At 45.5% G+C, this 23,321-nt stretch overlaps 1 protein-coding gene across 1 annotated transcript in view; it reads left to right on the plus strand.

Annotated features, from left to right (window-relative positions):
* The window catches only part of NT5C (5', 3'-nucleotidase, cytosolic), a 696,063-nt gene that overhangs the window by 425,236 nt on the left and 247,506 nt on the right, over positions 1-23,321 (plus strand). Inside the window, exon 2 of the mRNA XM_069654827.1 lies at positions 18,481-18,581. Coding sequence (XP_069510928.1) covers positions 18,481-18,581 — 101 coding nt within the window. The remainder of the gene's footprint in view (positions 1-18,480; positions 18,582-23,321) is intronic.

The raw sequence follows: 23,321 nt of genomic DNA on the forward strand, positions 1-23,321 counted from the left end.
GTACGGGAAGGGCAGAAACCAGGAAGACTACTGGCAAGGGCTGCAAGGTTGGAAATACACAAGGGACGGGTCACATCTATAATAGATGAACAGGGAGTAGAGAGATTTGATGATGCTGGGATAACACAGGAGTTTTGTTTTTCTATACAGACTTGTATTCGTCCCATACACATGCCTCCCAAACAGAGTTAGAGTGTTACTTAGATCAAATGGACCTATATTGGTGTACAGAGGAAGATAGGGTGGGTCTGAATAGTCAAATAACCTTAGAGGAAGTACCGACGCCCATTAGGTCTCTGCCATTCGGGAAAGCCCCCAGACCTTATGGGTTTGGGGCTGAGTTCTATAAATACTACGCAACCAAAATAGGCCCCTAACTCTTACAAGTGAATCACCAAAGCACCGGGAAGGGAGGCTCCCAGAGTCCCTGAGGGAGGCCCTAGTCACAGTTTAACCCAAACCTGGCAAATCACCAAATGACTGTGCATCATACAGACCGATCTCCCTCATAAACCTAGATAACGAGATCCTAGCTAAGATATTGGCTACCAGACTGGCACCCCTGATGAACAAGATGGTGAGAGCTGACCAGGCCGGATTTATTCCGGGACGCTCCACGTCTTTTGGGATAAGGAGAATGTTTAGACGGATCTCAGCAGCTGATCAGAAGGACCACGTAGTCGCAGCACTGCTAGATGCCACCAAGGCGGTTGACTCAGTAGAATGGCCCTTTTTGTTTATGGTCCTGTGCAGAATGGGTTTGGTAGAGCAATATATTACCTTGGTGGCGCTACTTGTCCAACTCATCCCGGGGATAACTCTGAGCAGGGCTAGGGGACAGGGATGCCCCCTCTCCCCGCTTCTATTTGTCCTGGTGATTGAGCCATTGGCTGAAAGGGTTAGGGAGATTCACATACACAGGGGTATCCAACTCTTCAAGCATAAGGTAGTCATCTCACTATACGCAAACAATATGGTGGTGTTCATCAGGGACCCTGAGCAGAACCTGGACCCCATCATGGAGGATGTGGTCAAGTTTGGGCTCTTCTCGGGCCTCATGATTAATGCGACAAAATCAGTCCTTTTCCCGTTAACAGAAGTTGTGACACAGTATGCTGATCAATGGAGCACTAAACCAAGCAAGAGAGGCAGTCATCAGGTGGAAGAGCTTACCACTCAACTTATACGGCCGGATCTCCCTGATCAAAATGGTGCTGCTTCCTCGATTCCTTTATGTGTTTCTCAATGTACTCATAGCAGTCACCTCAGATTATTTCCGGGAGGGGAAATCACTAATCACTGAGTTCATTTGGTCCGGTAAACAGCCAAGAATATTTTGGCATAAATTAATAGCACCAATATAGAAATGCATGTATAATGTGGTGCAGGCTGTGCTCACGCTTTATTGGTTTGGAGGTCAAAGAGAGGAGACACCTGGAGGTGGAGAGGGCACTAGCAGCTCCATTTCTATTACGATCCAGTATTCTCACTGCACCCGATAGAGGGAACAGAGCGAGGAACATGGTGGAACTCACTTGCACAGCATGGACATGCATAAAACAGAGGTTAAGAACAGAGGTCCTCTACTCCCGAGAACTACCGGTCCTGTGTACCCCGGGTATACCACTCATCTCAGAAAGAGGCTTCCTCAATCTCATGCGGAAACTGGAAGTGCATAGTTACCGTCACCTGTTTCCCGAGGGGAGGTTCATCACATTAGAATAACTGAAGGCAAGGGGGAGTCTAAATCCCCTGGAGGTGTTTCTATATTATAGGCTGAAAACAGGGCTCCAGAGGATATTCCCAACTTTTCCAGAACAACCAGCTGCGGCTCCAATACTCGATAGGATGATCTGCGAGGGGCAGCATAGGAGGGTTGTTTCGTTCATGTACGCCATGTGCCTAGGATCTAGGCCACAGATTTCGTCCCCCAGGGAGAAGTGGGAACTATCCTTGGGACATGAGATATCCGGTGAGGAGTGGAGATACTGTTGTGAGGGAACTAGGAAGGCAGCGATAAACGCCACATACAAAATAATTCATTGGAAATACCTACATCAATTTTATTATACCCCTACCCAGATTCACAACTACTTTCCAGAGGCACCCACTAACTGCATTAGATGCAATGAACCAAGGGCAGATTTTATAAACATGGCATGGGGGTGTTGCGCATTATATACTTTCTGAAAAGCAGTGGGTAAAGCTATAGGAGAAATGATTGGCATGGGACTAGATCCAAACCCCATGACGGCACTCCTGGTATACTAAACCTATCCCCCATATCTTGTCCCAGTTCTAAAAGTTAATGTTGTTTTTATTTACAAAATGCCAATAAAACGTTTTTTTTTTTTTAAAGGTGGCCTTGCACCCTCGGATGATGTACCTATACCAGGCACTCCCAATTGAGCTGCTGGACAATAATTTCACGGAACTAAAGAGGAGAATTAGTAGATTCATATGGCAAGAGAAGAAATAGAGTTTCATATAAAATACAGGTACAGCCAAAGGAGAAGAGTGAAGTGGGTCTCCCGGACATGCGTGCCTACTACAGGGCAGGTCAGTTTAGATCCTTGATCCCCCACATGAGCACAGACCAGCAGAAACAATGGGTTGGGATTGAAAACTATCAATGCAGGCCGGTCAAGCCGGGGGATGGCAATGGGCATCGTGGGAGGTGATCCCGAGGAAATTCAAAGTGCATTGAATACTGGGACCACTTTGGGAACTGTGGAGGGTCAGGAAAGAAATGGTGGGAGTCACAACATGGCCATCCCCACTGAGCCACATATGGGCTCCCTATATACGCGATCGCATCCCAAACCATGCCAGATTTCAAGACTGGTTCGAGGCAGGACTGGAAAGCGTAGGGCAGGTTCTCAAGAAGGGTGAATTCATAGAGGTGGCGGAATTGGAGGAGAATATGGGCACAGGTGAAGGCAATAAAAATGTGATAGACCCCAAGACTATGAAGAGCAGATGATAGACAGAAGGGAGGGTGAAGGATAAGAAGTAACAAAGGGAAGATTGCACAAGGTGCAAGAGAGTATGAGAGGTCTAGATGAACCCTGGGTCAGACCCCGGAAAGTAGAAAGAGAAAAGTAGTAAATAAGGAAGAGAGACTCTCACCACGAAGTGGCAAAATGTGATAGCGGAGCACAAATGGAGAACTCAAAGGGACACGTGTTTGGACTACCCCAAGGCAACAGGGGGGAGAGGGGAGGGAGGGTGTTTGGTAAGGACTGGTGGGGCTGAAAATTACAAAAAAACCTGCAAGAGAATATAAAATATGTAATGATGTAATGCCTGTATTTGGTTTAGCTGTGTTTCGCTGCTAATAACATAAATGAAAAAAAAGAAAAGTATTGCGTGGAAGAGAAATTTTTCCATCCTTAAAGAAGTTGGTGTATAGAAGAGACACTTTTGCCATCCTTGAAGCAGTTGCTGTATAAAAGAGACACTTTTGCCAGGCTTGAGAAGTTGTTGTATGCAAGAGACATTCCTTCCATCAATAAGGAAACATTGGGCCTCATTACGAGGTCGACGGCAACCCGCCAGTTATACCGGTGGGTTGCCGCCGAACTCGTAACACTGTTTCCTCCGCCTGATATCCTGATGCCACCGCAATATTACATGTCCAGGCGGCCCGGGATGTCAGGCGACGGGAACTTTGCGTCCCCATCCCCGTGGAGTACCACACAGGAATGGGGACATGGAAGCATTGACACCATTGCTGACGGTGTCGGTGCTTCCGTGGAAATAGTTTGGTTTTTGTATTTCTTCTTATCTCATTCAAACAGTTCTGTTTCACTGGATTATTTCAATAGTTTTTATTAGTACTGGGACAGGTTTGGTTTAACTTATGAGTCCAGCTTGGCTTGCCGGTATTTCCATTCCCCGTTTTACCTTCTGAGTTCCGGGGGAACATTGGTGGTACCAACAGGCCCTTGAATTCTCTTTCTTTCTCGTTGCCGCTCCGCAGCTTGTTTCCACAGCGTTTTTCCTCGATGTGCCGTTCTTTTCTTTCAGACGTCATGGGGATCGTGACTCGGACTGGGAGCCCATGGATGGTCTTGGCACTGTTGTATGGTCAGGCCACCACTGCTCTTGCTCTTCTCAAGACCAGCCAGTGAGCAGCATATGTATATTGCTAACCCATTTGATTTTGACAGAAGGCTCTTTGCAAACATGACTGAACAATTGGCAGAACAGAAGTGTACACACATTAGACATAGCATGCAGATTCTCCCAAGTAATGTATTTACTTCTACGTCCCGTCCCCTATATTTGTGGGATATTCTGTCCTTCGGGACAGGACCAGAGCACTTATTGACAGCATTAAAAAAATATTGTAATTTTTCCATGTTTGCATGCGGCCAGTGCGTGTGCCTTTAGCCCCACCTTCCTAAGTCCCGCGCAGCGCATCGCCCTTCAGTCCTTTCGTCTGCGTGGTCGGGATCGCACACAGCATCACATTTTATTTTCTTACCATGCTTTTTGTCCTTCAATTTGTTTTCCTGTCTCGGTACCGCAGTCGTTTTCTTTTCCTCTGCCTATGCCGGAACTTAAGGGCTTTGCCTCGTCTGTCTCTTGAGGACGTCATTACGCGGCAATGGACCCTCCCAATATTTGCCTCGAGTGTCTAGGCACAGACCATCACTGGAGCTCATCAGGTAGGAAGAGGTCTTCCACTGAGCTTCTCCGGTCCACTTATATGAATTCATCGAGGAAAAAGAAATCACCCAGTGAGTATCTTCCTTTTCAGAGCACCCCGTCTTGGTGACTCCTTCCCGGGGTCATTTGGTTCTGGGCAGAGTCGTACAGACTAGCATCTCCAAGGATCACCCTGAGGTACACCAATCGGTGTAAGCTGGATACTGCAGTTTCCTCTGAGGGGCTGAAGGTACTGGGGTCACTGCCGAGGTTCCCCAGAAAGGGGCTAAGAAATCCACCCAGCAAGGCTGAGGATCCCTGCTCCAGGACTAAATAAAATTGATTGATTTCTGAGGTTCCCCTGAAAGGGGCTAAACTTTGTACTAGCCAGTCTGGGCTAGCAAAAAGGATAAAGGCTCCTACAAAGTCCACTTCTACTGGCTCTGATGAGGGTCCCTCAAAAAGGGCTAAGAAATCGTCGAAGGCCCCTAAAATAATTGCCAAACTCGCCATTGCCTCCGACAGATCTGTGAGGCATGTCACCACAGAGAGTCTTAAAATGGAGACCCCTCCAGCCTCAAGGATGTCAGCCATTTTGTTGGCGTCTTCAGCTGCATCGGGTACCGGATGCCAGGCCAAAATCGTTGCCATCTGCATCCTTGTGGGGAACTCCTTACAGTCCAAGAATGGACTGAAATCCGAGAATGCCCCTTCCACTTACAGTATCATTTCTTCCCACATCGGCACCGCTGCACCATGTTGATCCGTGGATGGGGGGGGGGGGCGGTGTCAACGGAATCGTGGAGGCATAATCCATTAGACAGACCGGTTCCGAATCCACAGCCAAGACCATCTTCGGAAGAGATTTGTTTGTGCCGTTTACAAAACCTGATGCTTTCAGACATGATGAAGACCTACTTTAAGGACCTCTTCAGGGAAGGTTTTCCCAAACCACTGGAACCTCCAAAACCAATGGAACTGCTGTCTCTGAGGACAGTAGAAGTTACGCCCCCGCCCCCTCCTCCTCCTCCTGCGGAGCATCCTCCTGAGCCTAAAGAGCCCAAACCTGTGCCTCATGCTCCGTGCTCTGCACCGCTTGCCAAAACTCTCACTGAAAAGGGTGTAGTGGATGTGCATGAGGATGATGAATACGGCCTTAGTCAATCATGGCATTTCATGTTAGAGTCATTGAGCTTATGCCGTATTTAGACATTCTGACTCCTGAACCTCCTACTCAGCAGGTGGGTGTTAGGTCACAAGCTCTTACTTTGAAGACACAGAAATGGTCAGGACCTTTGCTTCAAAAGGATATTTTGGCTGAGGCCGGGAAAGTGTGGGAGAAGCCACACACAGGCCAACACATAAACAAAAAGATAGATGCTCGATACAGGCTGAAGCACCTGAGGACTTTCCCTTTACCACATGTCCCCTCCCATCTTATACAGTCATGGCAGCAGCAATCCTCCATTCCAAGTCTTTGGCTTCGGTCCCCTCAGCATCACAAGTCTTGTCAAAGGAGGATAGGAGTTTGGCGGGGGTTGGAAAGAAAGGCTTTGCAAATGTGGCCCTCCAGCTCCATCAAGGAAATACAGAAGCAGTGCAGGCTGCGGCAAACATGAAAATCTGAAAGGAGCTTTTGAAATTCTAACAGTTCATTCCCCAAGACAAACTTGAACATTTCAAAATGGGTTTATCAGATGCCAGAGTTCTGGCACAAAACCTGTTAGAAGCCGCTTCACATTCTATTGATACTTCGGCGTGTGGCCGTATGATCAGCGTAACTGTCACACACCAGGTGTGGCTACATGCAAACAGGTTAATGAAGGAGATCAGAGACAAAGGTCTGGATCTTCCCCTCAATGGTAAAGATCTTTTCCAGAGCTCTACTGATGACAAGTTAGCAAAAATCAAGGCTATTCGCCTACCATGACAGAAAGATTTTCATACATCTGTGTGGGCATAGAAATGCCCAGACCTCTAAATTGGAACAGCGGGGGTCTTATAAAATAGACATTTCTCAAACATTATCAAGCACCAACACCCAATACCACTGTGTTTCAGTAGCTTACTGGAACTTGCCCCTCATACCTTCCCAGTAGTGACAGACAAGCTAAACAATCTACCAATAATTCCATAGAAGAGATGCTTTGTGCGAAACCAGCATTTTCTTTGTATCACCTGCAATTAGATATTGTTCTACCATTGTCGGTTTGTTTACGAATGCCTTACTACTGATCACTGTAGTGTTAAGGCACAGCTGGATTACCCAAGTATAGATGTTTAATGCCTGAAGCATGCACGAAAAGTCGGCATATGGAATACAATACTTCGCCATGTGGTCCATTTAGCCATTCACCTCCAGAACTAGCACTCATATATTTTGAGATATATTAAATTACCCCAAACAGTGGGATGAATCTCGTTATACGCAGTTCATCTTTCTAACCTGATACTATTTGACAGCCTGGAAAATCAATCCTTACACTTTCGAAGCAATTGTTTGCATCCTGGTTGGAACGTAAACAAATGAAAAATGCATTATACAGTAAATATTTTTTTCACGGGTGCTGTTCTAACAATATGATCCTACGTTGGAATATTAATACAAAGTACACAAAATATTGAGTGAAGAACAGCTATAACGTCATCGTTTTGTTTACTCTAGTGTTGTTTTTTAACATTACGAAACTGTTAAATGAAGCAGTTTCTTAGAATGTAAATTTAAAGCTACAATGCAAGAATGTTGTCCAAACACTATATTTACTTCAATTAAAACGTTTTCCAGATACTCCTACGTCCCATCCCCTTTCCTCCATACTTATGGGAGATCTCTCCGTCCTGTGGGACAGGACTGGAGCACTTTTGTAAAAAGCATCCAAATTCTTTTAAAAAATGTGTCCCTCCTCTCTTTCCTGCGCGGCGCCCGGCATGCGGCCGTAACCCACCCCTCCTTGGCTCTGCCCCGCGCATTGCCCATCAGTCCTTTTCTCCGCACGATCGGGGCCGGACGCACTTGCATCCTCGGAAGATTGTCTTCCGTTTTTCCCTCTCTGGCTCTCGCTAGCGTTCGTTTACTAGTCTGTCTATGTCTTTTGAACTAGACTTTCCAGACTGTTCATCGTGTCACCGTCGCTTCGCAAGGGTGGATCCCCATCCTCTTTGTTTAGAGGGTTTGGGTCCGGAACACCGTTGGGACTCCTGTTTTTACTGTGACTCCCTTTCGGTCTGGTCTCTTCAATGTCGGTTGGAGCGATGGGAGGAGGTGTTCGGACGGACTCCTTCTTCGCATTTTCAGGCGTTCATCGACGAGAAGAAAAAACGCCCGGTAAGATCTTTGATTTTCAGAGCACCCCGGCCGGGGATACCTTGCCGGGTTCCTCTCGAGCCAGAGGGGCGTTGATCACTCTGTTACCGGGATTCGCCCTGAGGTGCCTGTCGGGCCTAATAATTCTACCAGAGTTTTCTCCGAGGGTCTCCATATGTGTAGACCGAGTTCTACTGAGTCGTGGGGTACCGGAGCTTGCTCTGAGGCTGTTCTTTCGGCTTCCCTCAAAAACAAAACCGGGGTACGCCCGAGGTCTTGGCTGGGCTTGAGGTTACCGAACGCATGTTCGAGACCCGTGCCGATAAGGCTTCTACCGGGCCTAGGTCCGAGGTCCCTCGTACAGAGGCTAAGGCTACCAACCGTTCTGAGGGGCCGGGCAAGGCCCTGTCGGTGACAGCGCACCGTTCCCGCTCTTGTGGTGACACCAGATCTGTTGAGGGTGCAAAGAAGAAGGTTTCTTCTTTTACCGGCAGTGCTGAGGCTCTTCCTTCAAAGGCTCAGTTGGCGGTTGGTATGTCGCAGAAACATTCCAGGCCTCATAGTACCGGCTCTGCCGAGGTTCCTTATGTTAAGGCTAAAATTAAGACCCCTGATCCATTGATGGGGACCCCTGCCTCACTTCCTCACGTGCCGCAGTTCCCCTCAGATGAGGACAAAATGGCGCCCGTTCCCGCCACGGCCACGGCGGCCATTTTAGGTACTAGCCCTGCGCTTACGCCTGTGCCGCCATTGTCCCCAGAGGACAAGGCAGTGACTCGGCTCAGCAGGAGCCGGACCTGTCAGATGACCCTCAAGGTGATCAGGACAACGAGGATCTGCCCTTATTAGAGGGGACGGCGGGCGGGCGTATGGAGGAAAGGGGACTATGGACTAGGAGTAAGGTGGTCACTACGGTGAGTAACCTGGTAATTATGCCCCACTCCACTCTCTCTACCCCACCCATCCTACTAACTCTCTCTACCCCACCCTCTATCCCAACCTACCGTCACTCTCTACCCCCACCCACATTACCCCCACTCTCACTTCATTCACTATATACCCCACCTCCTCGCTGTACTGCTCTACTGCCACTCATCCTACCCCCTCTCTATCCCCTACCCCCTCTCTCTACCCTACCCCCTCTCTCTACCCCCACCCATGCACACCTACCCCCTCTAGCTCTCTAGACCCCCATCTAGCTCTCTAGACCCCCACCCACCTTACCCCCTCTCATCCTTCCTCTCACACTCTCGCTTTCTTTCTTACCCTCTCACTCTTTCTCACTCATATTCCTACTTCCAACCATGCAACTAACCATCATTGACGGTCTGGATTTTCAATGAAAATTCCTGGCAGATGGAGCAGTTCTCTACTTTGTGGTCTGGATGCAGGCAGTAAAGACATTTTACAGTGTATTCTTACTAGAATCTGCCATCGCCACGGGCAGAAGGCCTCAGAAATGAAATTCTCCACAGCAGAAGATGGTTTGGATCTTCACAGGTAGCGGATCCCCGCTATGGGTAGTCACTGATGTGACGAAATATGAAGAGACGAAGAATGGAAAAACGTCAAAGAATTTGAGGAGCGAATAACGGGGGCTCCCAAAACATAGACGTGCTGTAAAAAATCTGAACATGGCTACCAGGGGTGGATCTAAGGAGAACAAATGTCATCGGTTGGGGCAGTATGACCCAAAGTGATAGCAATGGGATATATAAGCAACAAGCGTTTTTTTTTTATCTTTGAAGCAAAACTTCTTTAATATTACTGAGGATTCCCAGCCTGACGACAGGGAATATTCATAAGCATGTGAATCCATGTAAGATACCAATGCTGTAGAACAGGAGTTACAGGTAAGTAACGTGTTCCTACTCTGTCTTGCTATAGCAGGGAATTTGCCAATTGCATGGCCGCTTGGCTTTGGCTCCTGTCACAAATAGGTGAATTTGTGCGTTAGTTAGTGGGAGTGAAATACTTTATTGGTGCTTATGTGTGGTTTTGCATGCACTTTGTGTGCCATGTTAGTTTGGTACACTAGACTCTCACAATCCTTTTTTTCAACTTGCAAGTCAATTGCTTGACTACAAAATTAAAAACACTGATAAAAGACACACCTATAATCAGGGTGCAACATACCAATATTAGCAAATGGTGGAGATGTTTTAAAAATAGCTTGCAAACTGAAGGTTCCCCAAATATCAACTAATGGATATGTGCAAGGCATAAATTCCTTTTCAAAAATTGATAGCAGAGTTTGCTCATTAAAGTTTTCTTGATTGGCAAACACACCCATTTGATTAGCAATGTTTTACTAATATTTGTAATGTCACCAGAAGTTACTTGCAACCAAAACATAAAATGAGCATCAATACAGCATTTAGGTGTACAGCTGAAGTACGATATTAGTGAGACGAATTAGGCCTTGCAAATGCTTAAAAATTCCACTAGACCTGCAGGTTAAGTAATTTAGTTTACCTACTCGGCCTTACAACAATGCACACGACCCATAGCAATGGGTGACACAAAATGTAAATGTGCTTTCGGTAAAGTGGTGCATGTCACCACAAAGACACTTTATGTTTGGCACACTGCTGCCAGCTACGCGCAGTGAAATCTATTTGACATTCACAAAAAAAAAAGTAAATGGTAGAGAAAAGTTTCAAACATCCCCTGAAAATGGTACTCGCCCTTCATAAAATCTACTGGACTATGCAAGTAGGTGAGTGGACTTTACGGGCTCTGACTGAGTGTCTGTAAAAGGTACAAGGTTAGCAGCATAAATGGACGCAAATCAATAGATATGATAAAAAAGACTCTGAAAACCGTTTGGCCAGTTCTCTCCCATAGGTATATAATGCAATCATAATTGTAGAACAAAGTGAGCTCTAGGGGCAAATTACAGTGTGTGTTATTGCAGTAGATGTGTCGATGTACAGTCTGGATGGAACTATTCAGCATTCTTTTGCCTAAACATCTAGTTAGCCTTGTGTATTCATTATGTAAGAGGAAATAAAGTAAGAGTAGATGGCAAAGCAGGCAGAGAACTGGTCAAACTAGGTGGAATATTGCAGTTTGCTGCCTTCTCACTTTCAGGGAAACTGGAATAAAACCACTCATGCATTGAGTGCCAGTTGCACAGATTTATCATTGTTCAACAGTGTTCACTCATCAATGTACTGCACCTTCTCCAACAACAAAAAATAATCTAGTTGACACTATGCGATTTAGATACACTAACCTAAACTTTACTGTAAACCATGGAGACAATGCAGTGTTTTACAGAAGCAATACTGCAGTAATGAATTATGCAACAACATACATTAAGAATGGAATTGCATGTTTTTAATAAAGTTGCACATATTCGTCTTTGCCAAAGAGTATATAGTTAGCTTAATAAAAGTATCATCCTGATTCATTCTTGTTTTCAATTGTTTGTAAAAGAAAATAAATCTCCCCTAGCACTCCCACACAGGCATTTGGCACTTAAGGGTGAAAGAGATTATTCCTATTACACTCTCTCTCCATTAGCCCCTTTTGAACTTGCAGTGAACAGAGAAAAGGGCGACAAGAACCTTGAGAGCCAGAGAGGAATTCAGGGGGAGCACAGGTGTTATGACTGGTGCAATTTTATAAACAAACTCCAGGTCTAGAATATGTGGGGAAAGTGTTGGATAGTGGTATGGTCATTGATACCGTTGACAACCAAAACCTTGATTTAAAAAATAAACAGTAAAAAATATCAATTGGAGTAGATAAAGTGAGTAAAAAAGATTTTGGCTTAAATGTTGAATTGCAGGATAGAATGTTGAATGGCAGGTTTGAATTTTGGGGTGCAATAAGTGCAAATTATAGGTTAGTTATAAATAGTGCAAATGGGAGGGCTTGGTTGGGGGGTTACAAGGGATGAAGAGTCAAGGTGGGCTGGGAGTATCCTCCGTTAATAGGTACTTGTTAGTCAAGTGTAGATAGAATGTAAGTTTACAAAGGGAAAGGACATTTAACACCCATAAAACCTTTTTAGGCAAATGTATTCTAATTAGCGAAAGGTTGTAGACGGCAATCTACCACTATAGATTCTGATTTAATGTAGATATTACACTCTGTATAAAAGATATCTGTATTTTATTGATAGATATTTTAATTTCGTTAATTATGGATATCCATGTTTTCCTACCATTAAAACCATACACAGCTGTGTGCTGTATGCAGAATAGGGATTTACAGGTTCACTGTAAAACATCTAAAGTTATGTGCCTGGGCAGGTAGGATAAGAGGCCTGGGTGTGTTTGGCTTCAAAATGAAACACAATGGGTTAATCAGTTTTGTTGTCCACGGGTTACTTTGAAGAATACCCTTGCCTGGTATATCCACATGGAAATACAGGCCACTAAAATGGCACAAATTAACAGAGGTACATATTAGGATACGGCAGAAAGCTGGACAACCATCCTCCCCCTGCAGCCACTTCCTGGTCCTCCCTCCCTCCCGCCTACCTGCCCGCCCACACCCCCCCTTGCTCCCCCTCCCATTGGGTCCCTTCTGATTAAATCTGACCCCTTGGGCAGCCCCCTGCCCGGCAGCCCCCTCGGCTAAGGGCCCCTTAGGCAAAGGGCGGCTCCTACGACTGCGGCTCCCTGTGTGTCTGCAGGTGTCCGCAGGGGACGCCAGGCGCCATTTTCACTTTGCTATCTCCACCTTCTCCCGGCCCACCCCACCTACACCTGGTCACTTCATCTGCATGGTGTCTTCACCTCACTGTGTTCCACAGTTGTGGTAAACTAGGGTTTTCTCCCCTCGCAGGATTCTCAAACTTAGGTGGCCTCTGTACCTAATACGCATTACTGTTGTTTCTGAAATGTGGTAAACTAGGGTTTTCTCCCCTCGCAGGATTCTCAAACTTAGGTGGCCTCTCCGATGTGTACCTAATACTCATTTACTGTTGTTTTTTTTCTGAAATGTGGTAAACTTGGGCTTGCCGCTCACTTCCTGTCTGCGTGCTCTCGTATCGTCTGTCTTCCCCCCCACTCCCTCCTACTCCATGGTGCACTCTATCTCGCCTATCTTCTCTAACTGCTTCTCTATTGACTATCCTGCTCTCCTCACTAAATCTGGTAGAAAAAAGTTTAAAAAGGGCATCCTGGTCTCCAACCCAGGCCTCCCTATCGCTGACACCTACACTAGTGCCTGCTCCAAGGAAACTCTCACTGACATCCTCTTTTTCGTGCCTTCGCCTGACCTATGGACCCTTCATATGGTCTCTGTGCTCTCTCCTTTCTCCTCTTCTCCCATTAATGGTGGCACCCGTTGGGATGTCCTCTTGGCCCCCTTCCGCTCCTCTAAGGCCATCATTAATGTCTACGCTAATGGGACCGTCTTGGTCCAAGGCCCTCAGGCCAACCTTCACCTCTTTGATAGACGCTTCCCACGCCTCATCAACGTCCTTTCCTCTCCAGCTGTCCCTCCTCCGCTGTCCTAGGCTACCTTGCCTCTACCCTCCCTCACTGCCCCCTCTCGTGCTCCTTCTTCACCTCCTTCTTCTACACCTCCGCAGTGCATACCTCTGATCTGTAACCCTCCCCGGAAGTCCTTCAAGGATGGCAACCTTCTCCACATTGCCACTCTTAACTCTCGCTCTGCCATCAAACATTCCTCTGATATCTGTCGCCTTCTTGTGGAACTGGACCTTGACGTCCTCGGTCTCACTGAGACATAGTTCACGGCCAGCTCTGTCACCAGCTTTGACACACTCCTACCTGACGGTTACAAGATCCTCTCTGTGCCGAGGCCCAACCGTGCAGGGGGGGTGTAGCCCTTATCTTCCCTGAGTGGATTCCTGCCACTGTCACTCCTACGCCGACCTACTCCTCTTTTGAATGTCTTGTCTGCCGACTCTCTCTCTCTCCTAGCCATTCCCTTACCGTGGCTACTATCTATCGGCCACCTGGTCAAATTTCCTCCTTCCTCTCTGAGTGGGCTGACCTCTCCTCCTCACTACTGTCCTCAACCACTCAACTCCTCTTTCTTGGTGACTTCAGCATCCACCTGGATGCCTCCTGTCCCCCCTCTGGACTCTTTCGTGACCTCTGTGACTCTCTCTCACTCTCTATTGTCCCGTCTGGGCCTACTCATTCTGCAGGGCACACTCTTGATGCTCTGATCTCTTCTGACCTTCCCCTCTCCGTCCCTCTCTCCACTCCTCTCTCCTGGAGTGATCACTTTCTCTTATCCTCCCACCTCACCCTCCCTACCCCACAGGCAAAGCCACCCTCATCACTGCCACCCACCTTCTCGGTCATCCGACCCATGAAGCGTGTGTCAGTTGAGGCTTTCGCTGCCACCTTCTCGCCCCTCCCTCCCCCTTCGGCTGACTCCCACCCTGACACAGCCCTCTCCATGCTACACTCTGCTATATCTGATACTCTTGATATCCTTGCCCCCGTCATGAGAATCCGCCTGAAGCCCAAAGCCAATGTAACTCCTGGTATGACTCGGATCTCGTCACCCTAAAACGCAAGTGCAGGGTGGCAGAGAGGAAATGGCGTGCTTCATGTTCATCCTCTGACAAACTGGCCTGCCGCCTGCTCCAAAGGCAATACCGTCTCTCCGTTCTCACCAAGAAGAGAGCCCTTATCCAAGCCCGCATCTCGGGGGCATCTAACAACTCGGCCGAACTCTTTAAAATCTGCAAGGAGCTTGCCAACCCTGCTGCAGTCTCTACCTCTCCTGTCCCCTCCCAGGCCCTCTGCACTGCACTGACCTCTCACTTCATCTCTAAAACTCAGGACATCCTGTCCTCACTCTCCTCCTATCACCTCCCTCCCTCTCTTACCGGCTCTTCCTCTGGCCCTTCTGCAGCCACACCTCCTCCCTCCTTCTCTACCTTTCCCCTTTTTTCTGCTGACGAGGTTTCCAGACAAGTCCGATCTATGAAAGTCTTGTCTAAACAGGTTCACCCCTGTTCCTCCAAAACTATCAAGGACCACATCGATTCCCTGGCTCCTGCCCTGGCTGACTTTTGCAACCACTCCTTCACCTCTGGAGTCTTCCCATCCCCCCTTAAGCACTCCCTTGTGCACCCTCTTCTTAAGAAACCCTCTCCCGACCCCTCCTGCCTGGCTAACTATCACCCAATCTCCATCACTCCCTTCCTGGGCAAGCTCCTGGAGAAACTGGCCATCTCCCAGCTTAACCTCCATGCTTAATCTGTTGGTAGTCTTCATGACCATCAATCTGGCTTCAGAGCTGCCAGAAGCACGGAAACTGCTCTCCTGAACATCTGTGAGGACCTGCTCTTGAACCTCGACTCCAACACTCCATGTGTTCTCATTCTGCTCGATCTCTCTTCTGCCTTTGACACTGTCAACCATGCCATCCTGCTCAACCGTCTCTGTGTCAACCTGGGTCTCACTGGTCAGGCTCTGGCGTGGCTGACCTCTTTCCTTTCCAATCGACCCTCCCAGGTCCAACTGGGGTCCTTCCTCTCCGACATCTTTTTCTCCACCTGTGGTGTCCCCCAGGGATCTAATCTCTCTCCCTGGCTGTTCAACCCGTATCTGGCACTCCTTGCCCACCGCATCGCCGCTCTCTGCCCCAACTTTCAGTGCTATGCGGACGATACCCAGCTCATTTTCAGGCTATCCTCGGCCCCCTCCTCTCCTTCCCTCATCTCTGACTGTCTGTCTGCTATCCAGGAATGGTGTGCCGCCAATGACCTCTGCCTTAATGCTAGTAAGACTGAGATTCTACTCATCGTCTCACCCACTCCCTCCTTCCCTGCAGCTCTCTGGCCAGCCTCTCTTGGCCCTCTTCTTGCTCCTACCTGCTAGGCAAAAAACCTCGGGGTCATCTTCGACTCCACACTCTCCTTCTCTCCTCATATATCGGACGTCTCTAAGAAGTCACACTACCAGCTGGACCTCCTCAGAGGTATTCTTCCCTTCCTCTTCTTCCCCCAGAAGCTCACTGTCTCCCGAGCCCTGGTTCTCTCGAAGCTGGACTACTGTAACAGCCTCTATCTTAGTCTGCCTGCCTCCACTCTCCGCCTTCTGCAACTCATCCAGAACAGAACTGCGAGACTTGTCCTTGGCCTCAAGCCCAGGGACCGTATCTCTCCAGGACTGAAATCTCAACACTGGCTCCCAGTGGCTGCGAGGATTAAGTTCAAAACCCTCTGCATTGTCCACAAGGCCTTCTGGGGCCTGGGGCGTAAATACCTTCAACTCTCTCTTCCTAAATATCTTCCTTCCCGAGCCCTTCGCTCATCCGTCTCCAACTCCCTCAGGGTCAGCCGCTTCTCGAAGCAACGAGCTGGGGGTAGATCTCTCTCCGCGGCAGGGGCCTCCCTCTGGAACAGCCTTCCTGCCTCCCTGAAACTTGAGGAGAACCATCTCCGGTTCCGGAAGCACCTCAAAACCTTCCTCTTTGCTTCTGCTTTCTCTCTCCCTCTCCCCTGCTAAATTCTTCACTGAAACTGCACTGAATCTGCAACTGGGCCACTCTCACCGACCTCGGTCCTGGGCCCAGCCACTCTCCACTTGCACTGCCTCCCTGGCAACCCCTGCACTGCGGGACTGTCTCTGTATCCCTACAGCCCCCCCCTTCCCAGCACTTGCCTGCACTTACCTTGCACTTGCCACCAGCTGGCCCTATATATTATTTTATTCTACTTACCTTGTACTGCACTTCCCCTCTCCCCTTCCTCTTGCACTTTTTCCCTTCCCCCTACCGCTGCACTTGCGCGATCTAAATGACACCTGGCCTAGTAGGATCGTTGTCTGTCTTCCCCTTGTTCCCCCCTCCCTGCCTCGTCGCGCCTTGAAACTCTTGTGTATAGGCGACGTTACAAATGACATATCATATCATATATCATTCATGCCACTGGCCACAATATATAAGGCTAGGTCCCTCCCAGTGGTCTCCTATGGAACATAAGTGAGGTGTATGGCACCTGCTCAATTAAAGCAAAGAATAATTATGTTTCTTTGCTATCTACTGTGCATGTCTAATTCTGCATATACATATGGCTTTAAAAGTAGGGTGCATCCTGGGCTATTTAATTGACTATATTAATTGCTGTCTAGTAGTCTTGTGGATAGGAATTCAATGCACTTAATGCCTCACTTTGCCAATTTCAGGGAAAACGTATACTGCCTACTTTTAGATGGATTTGTATTCACCAGGCTTGTGCAACATAATCTTATTTTTTCATATTGACGGATATGTTCACAGGATTTTCTGTATATCTCAGAAGATAGATCAGGAAATAAACAAGGATCATAAGGCTGCTGTGTACAAATATTGTTTATGTATCATTTGTTTAGATGTTTTATGATGAATCCTCTGTTTATATTAACGTAATCATGGGTCTAGTATTGGATTTGTAAACTGTTTTATTTTTGAGTTTTTATCAAATTGTGATTTAGCATTTTGTGTAAGCTTGTGATGAAGAATTTTAGATTTTTTTGAATAAAGTATGTTTGATTGATAGTCTAGTTTATAGTAAGTAGCAAGATTGGGCAGTAGAGTACTGGAGATTTTGCAAGTGCTTGATTTGTGTGATGCTTTTTGTCTGGGGATGTAAGCAGGTGGAGCGTGTTATAGTTTGGTGATTTTGGTTAGGGTAGCAGGTGGAGAGTTAGCAATACAACAAAATTGCAGATCTCACATAATAAAGTAAAGTTTGTTGACATTGCATCTCTCACCCATTTTAGGTTAGTCCTTGTGGCATACTGTACCTCAGTTTGTTGCAGCTTAGCGTGGCATGGTGTATCACTTTGTAGCCCTACAATGGAGCCATGACGGTAATCCAAGTATGGCATGGTCAACGTTATTGAATATATTGTGTCATGCTCTGCTATAAGGAGTCACAGGGATCATTGCAGATCTAGGCACGGCCTAGTGCAAAATAAGGCAGCACAGAATGAGGTTATACTCCATGGGCGGGTGGCCAGTCCTGTCAGTAATGGATCATTAACTAAGTTAAGGGTCTAAGTGTAGCGAGTAGCGAGGCTGGCTTAATTGGGGTGCTTGCGATACTGTTTCTGACAGGGTTGTAGATCTGAATATGTTAAAACAGGAGGTGGGAGAGGCTAGATTCTTGTGGTACAACAGAGATGGTTGTGCGCCTTTTGTTAATCGGAAAGATTTGCTTCAAAAATCCTCACAGCTGTGGCACAAAATTCAAAAGCAGCAGAATGCATAGTCACCCATAAAAGGACTTTAAAATTTCATTTTTAACAGATGGGTGTTAATCGGAGGCATGCCAGATCTCTGTAGAGAAAACTTCCTCAGGGCACCAACAACGCTATGGCTGTACCTTACTAGTACACTCTGATCGGGTCACTCATAGCGAAGTGTTGCATATATATTTCTAACCAAGTCTGAACAGGCATATCCCCATTAGAGATGATTGGCATCAAATCAACTATGATGGTGCTCTAGTGTAAATGGAGGGAGGGGGTTATTACTAAGAGAACATAGGTTACATTACTAGCTGGTAAAATTATGTTTTCTTTGAATTTCAGGAGAAAATGGTCGGCATTTACACAACTGCCAAATTTTTTACAGACATGGAACCACTTCCAGGGGCTATTGATGCCATAAAGGAGATGACCCAAATGGCGGAGTAAGGAGCTATATGAAGTTTGCAAATCTTCCTGTTTCTTACTTTTATTATGTACTGCTTATTGCTTAACTGTTCATTTGAAGGAATTTACAGAAACAGAATGTACCATTTTATGTATTGTGTAGATGCCATTGCGATGACCTAGGTGTCCAATAGCGGGTATATTAGGGAACACCAGTGGCAGAAAGGAGGGTTTCAGGAAACTATGGGAAGTAATCAGGGGGAGAGGAAATGCAAATGTCTTTGGTGTAAAGTGCAATGCCAAAGTACAGTTGCAGCAGATGCTTTCTGTGGCCACTAAAAATGTGTTGAAATTATTGCGAGAGTGTTAGAATGTACTTTGTGCTTATTTTTTATTTTGATTTCTATAGTGCCCAAGCCCTGTACAAATTTAAATGGTACAAATTTAAACTACCATGCCACGCTAAGTACAATACCAAAGTGCATTTGCAGCAGTTCGGAGCCAGCAGGACTCTTGTGTGAGTGATATTAACAGCTTTTTGTTTCCCTCGTATTACTTCGTTTGTACTTCTGTTTCCTTCTTCCCTGTGTTCCCAATTAAAGGAAGATTAATAATCTTCGTAGTAAATCTATGCTTCTTTTAACATCTTTATCCAGGTCTCCCTCTCTTTCCCTGGAAATTCTTGATAGCTCCAGGCCCGCGGCTAACCCTGGATCAATGTTTCCAGGAAATGACTAAACTGGTCAACACAAGAATTACAGACTACTTTTCCCCCAAAGAAATCACCATGTGTGCTTTTGGGGAGGTTTTTCAGAGTACCCTTCTAATTCTGTCTACCCAGAGACAGGTGCCGCCATTTCTTAGTAATATACAGGCCTTTCCTGCTCCAAATCTCTTATTTTGCTCCTTAACTCACCTGATATTACTGAAAGCACTTGTCACCTGAATAAGGAATCTTTTGCTCGGCATGACACACGGCAGCAGAATGAATCTTGGGGGGTTTTGGTGTATGCATCTTCCTTATTCTAAGAGAAACTGTCTCAGGGCTATAATGCAGTATATCTGTTGTTTCTCCTCGTTTGTCTGTTAGACCCCAAGACCCCTCCAACTTGGGTCTTACCTCCATCTCAACACTCAATTTAGTTATAAATGAATTGGTTAGATTTTGCGATCACGTTAGTGTTGACAAGTGTGCAGAAAAGTGCAGCCAGCAGTGGTGTATTTATCGGTCTGAGGACTACGAACGATTGTGGAAGCAGAGTGCTTTGGGGTTCCAGCCCAGCACCAGCTGATTGTGATAAAAGGCTGAAGGATGCACGGCCAAGTGCACACTAAAGTGCGGCCGGAGGACACCAGAGCACTGTACATAACCAGTGATTGATAGAAATCTGGCGTTGAAGAGTTTCCAGATGACTGTAAGACTTTGTTTCCAATTGTTTTAATTCTCAACCTAAAGTTGCTTAGCTTTAGCGCTAGATATTGGATAGATTGGCATGGTGGCTTTCTGGAGGAGGTGTAGTGAGCCAGCACCGAATAGAGTTCCCGACTCTTTGTTTGCAGGTAAAGATAAGTGAATACCTATGTACAACTTTAGGAGTAAATGGAATGGTGGGGGGCGGGCACTGGATGAAAATGGATACCCTGATTGACCAACAGGGAATAATAGCATCCACAAATTAAATTACTGAATTTTTCTCAGCAAAGATGTGCCACCCTTCTAAAGGTCCTAGCCCAGGAAGATCGTTGGGCTTCTCACAATCCCTATCTGATGTGCCAAATGCCTTTAGCCAAACTGTGATCCCTCTGACAAAATGGTAACTTGGAAAAGGACAGAATAAACCCCTTTACTTCCAAGTGACCCCGGGTTGAGAGAAAAGGGTCCAGTACTGATTTGAACCCAAATGAGTCACTTGCCTGATGGAATACCCAAAGGCCTTGAACTTGAGGGGTGGAATACGTTTTTAGATGCATGTCTTAATTTAGAAAATTAACACAAAGCAATGCTGAGTGACTTGCAATGAATAGTCGTCTCACCAGACTTGTTAAAATTGGTCTCCCCAGTAAGAGAAGTGATGGCTCCATATTTAGATGGAAGCCTGTCGATATTCAATGAGTCTAAAAGATGTGAGACACATTCTCAGTCCACTACACACAGAGTTCGTACCAGATACTCTGGGAGTACCATCAATCCAGGCTCTGAACCTGGTTTTGGAGTCTATCATTAAAAACCTTGAAAATAAACCATCCCAGAGACGAGTATGTTAAGAGCAAAAAACCTACTGAGAAATAAGTTCCTGGAGACAATGAAATATTTTCCATAACTTCAGAATTATTGGTTGTGTGTGGGGCTGAGTTATTTGAAAATCAAAATATCTGAGGAAGGTTAGGAATATCAACCAGGCTCTTGCGTCCCCAGAAGAACGATTGGAAAGTAGCCCATCAAGAATCAATAAGAAAGAAAATGTGTCAAAATGTAAGAAAACTACAGAGTTCTAATAGATTTTTTCAGGCATTAAAAATAACAAAGCACAAACCTCTGCCCACATTTTAGACACATCACCACATAGTGGAAAAAGAAAAACATAAACCCCAAGAAAAGGCATACAAAAAAGCAATGTCCTGAAGTCCAGATTGTGTTGCAATGTAATGATGAATCTTTGGAACCCCAATCATCCCGATATGTATTCGTTGTTCAAATGACAGTGGAAAACTTGGGTCTGGGTCAACTAGCTAAAAACCGTTCCGATATAATAACAAGATCACAGGAAGAATCAGTTCCTTCGATTAGAAGGGAATTTACTACAAAAAAGGCAGAAAGAGGCCTTAATCAACAAAGAGAGAGAACTATTCCACCATCGCTCTTTCAAAGGACTTGGAATGACTCTTTACTTTACTTTATTGAATTTATAGTGCGTACAATGGACCCGGAGGCATGATGGTGCGGACAATCACATAAAAACAAACTTCCTGAACAAACATAAGTGAAAGCCAGAACGGGGTTAGATAAGATAGGTCTAGCAGTGTTATTTCCTTTAAACAATGAGGGCCCTGTTAACTGTTCAAAAGTTCTATCATTATTCTCAGAAATTCCACAATTAAGAGTTACAATGGAGGATGTAGCCCAGATGGAATTTTTGTAAGTGACAAATGCAAACTTAGTAGGACTACATATTCCTTCAAAATTAATAGTTACACTAATTCAGGAGGTGGCCTAAAGCCTAATTAAAAAGGGCTATGATGTGTTCTATGTAACGTCAAATTCGATTAAAGGTTCGGTGAAAGGGTCGAATGGGCAAAATGATTATGAGCCTTGTATAAAGTTTAAAAAATGAGGAGAAAACCTGCAAATAAAAATATAAGGTGAGACAAAAGGGGTCAGATTAGTTCCGTCAGATGTTGTCAAGCAAGTAGATAGGACTGTGGACTGGTCATGGCTTCCGGGAGCCTTCCCACAATGGACAAGCTTAAATGAGAACCAAGGAAGCTTTAGCTGGGAATAAGTAAAACATGTTCTTGTGGAATTCAAGAGGATATGATAGTATCCAGGAACTGATCTCCTCTTGCCTCGATTTAACAAACTTTTACTTCGTATGTGTCTAAGACACCTGATACATGGAAAAACTGATGGATGGCTTCTCAACCTTGAGTCAAAAAGCAAAAAGGGTGTCCTTATGGAGGCCTTCTTGTCACTGTTAATAATGAGATAGATATATTGACAAAGGTTTGGTGGGATACATTTGAGTGCTTACTGGCCATGTCCCTAAGTCCCTAATTGGCCAAAAGAATTGGAAATTGAGTTGCATATTAAAAGCAAATGTTGCAGAAATGGATCTAAGGCAGAGGTTCAGTTTCTGGATAATTTATTCAGTATCTTATCCTCATGGTTTGAAAGAGATTGTACAAACCATGGTATTTTAATGGGAGACTGTAATTGTATATGTATAGATAAGCACAAATTCATAATTGCTAAATCCTCAGCAAATCATAAGAGAAAGAATAAGATCCCTACACTATATAAGAAAACAATATACCCAAGGGTCCAGATGGACTGAGACAATGGACTGCTGAAATATACATAGAGTAAACAGGAATATTTGGGGGGATATCCCTGCAGTGCCAACATGGTATAGTGAAAATGCCTGCCCCGTATTAGATTATATATATGATACTAGGCAGTTATTCATGCAACATAGCCATATGATATTGTTTAAAGACAGAAGAGAGTGACTATGGGATACTACATCTTACAATAGATAATGATGTTGAGAAAGTAATATATAAAAAGGGGCCCATTAATCTTATGGTGAACCCTCAAGGTATGTGATTGTTAAAGAAACTGTTGATCAATAGGAAAATTAACTGGACAATCAGGATTAAATAGGATACCTTATTTAGGACTGATAAGCTGCCAATTTGTAAACCTGATTCCTTCGTGAGATTCCTTGACTCCTTCTGGGACGATGCAACAAAGACTATCCTTGTTAATAAAGCGTTAGCAAGCAAGAGGCATATTCATGTATTTGACAAACTGGTGAAAAATTTAAAAAAGTGAATTAAGATGGGCGATAAAATCACTCAATAAAATCTGGAGGGGTGATGAGGCCCTAGTAAGCCATAAAAAGATCATTATATAGCCAAATTATAAACCTTGGTTAAAACAACATAAAAGAACATTATTAACAAGAGATGGTCAACATATGCTGAACATATTAAAATCCAAGAGTTCAGTTTTATTTTGGGCCTGTGTAAATTCAATAGAGGGGACAGATAAAAAGGTC

The sequence above is a fragment of the Ambystoma mexicanum genome, chromosome 3q (assembly GCF_040938575.1).
Source record: "Ambystoma mexicanum isolate Mex_15411 chromosome 3q, UKY_AmexF1_1, whole genome shotgun sequence".
NCBI lineage: Eukaryota > Metazoa > Chordata > Amphibia > Caudata > Ambystomatidae > Ambystoma > Ambystoma mexicanum.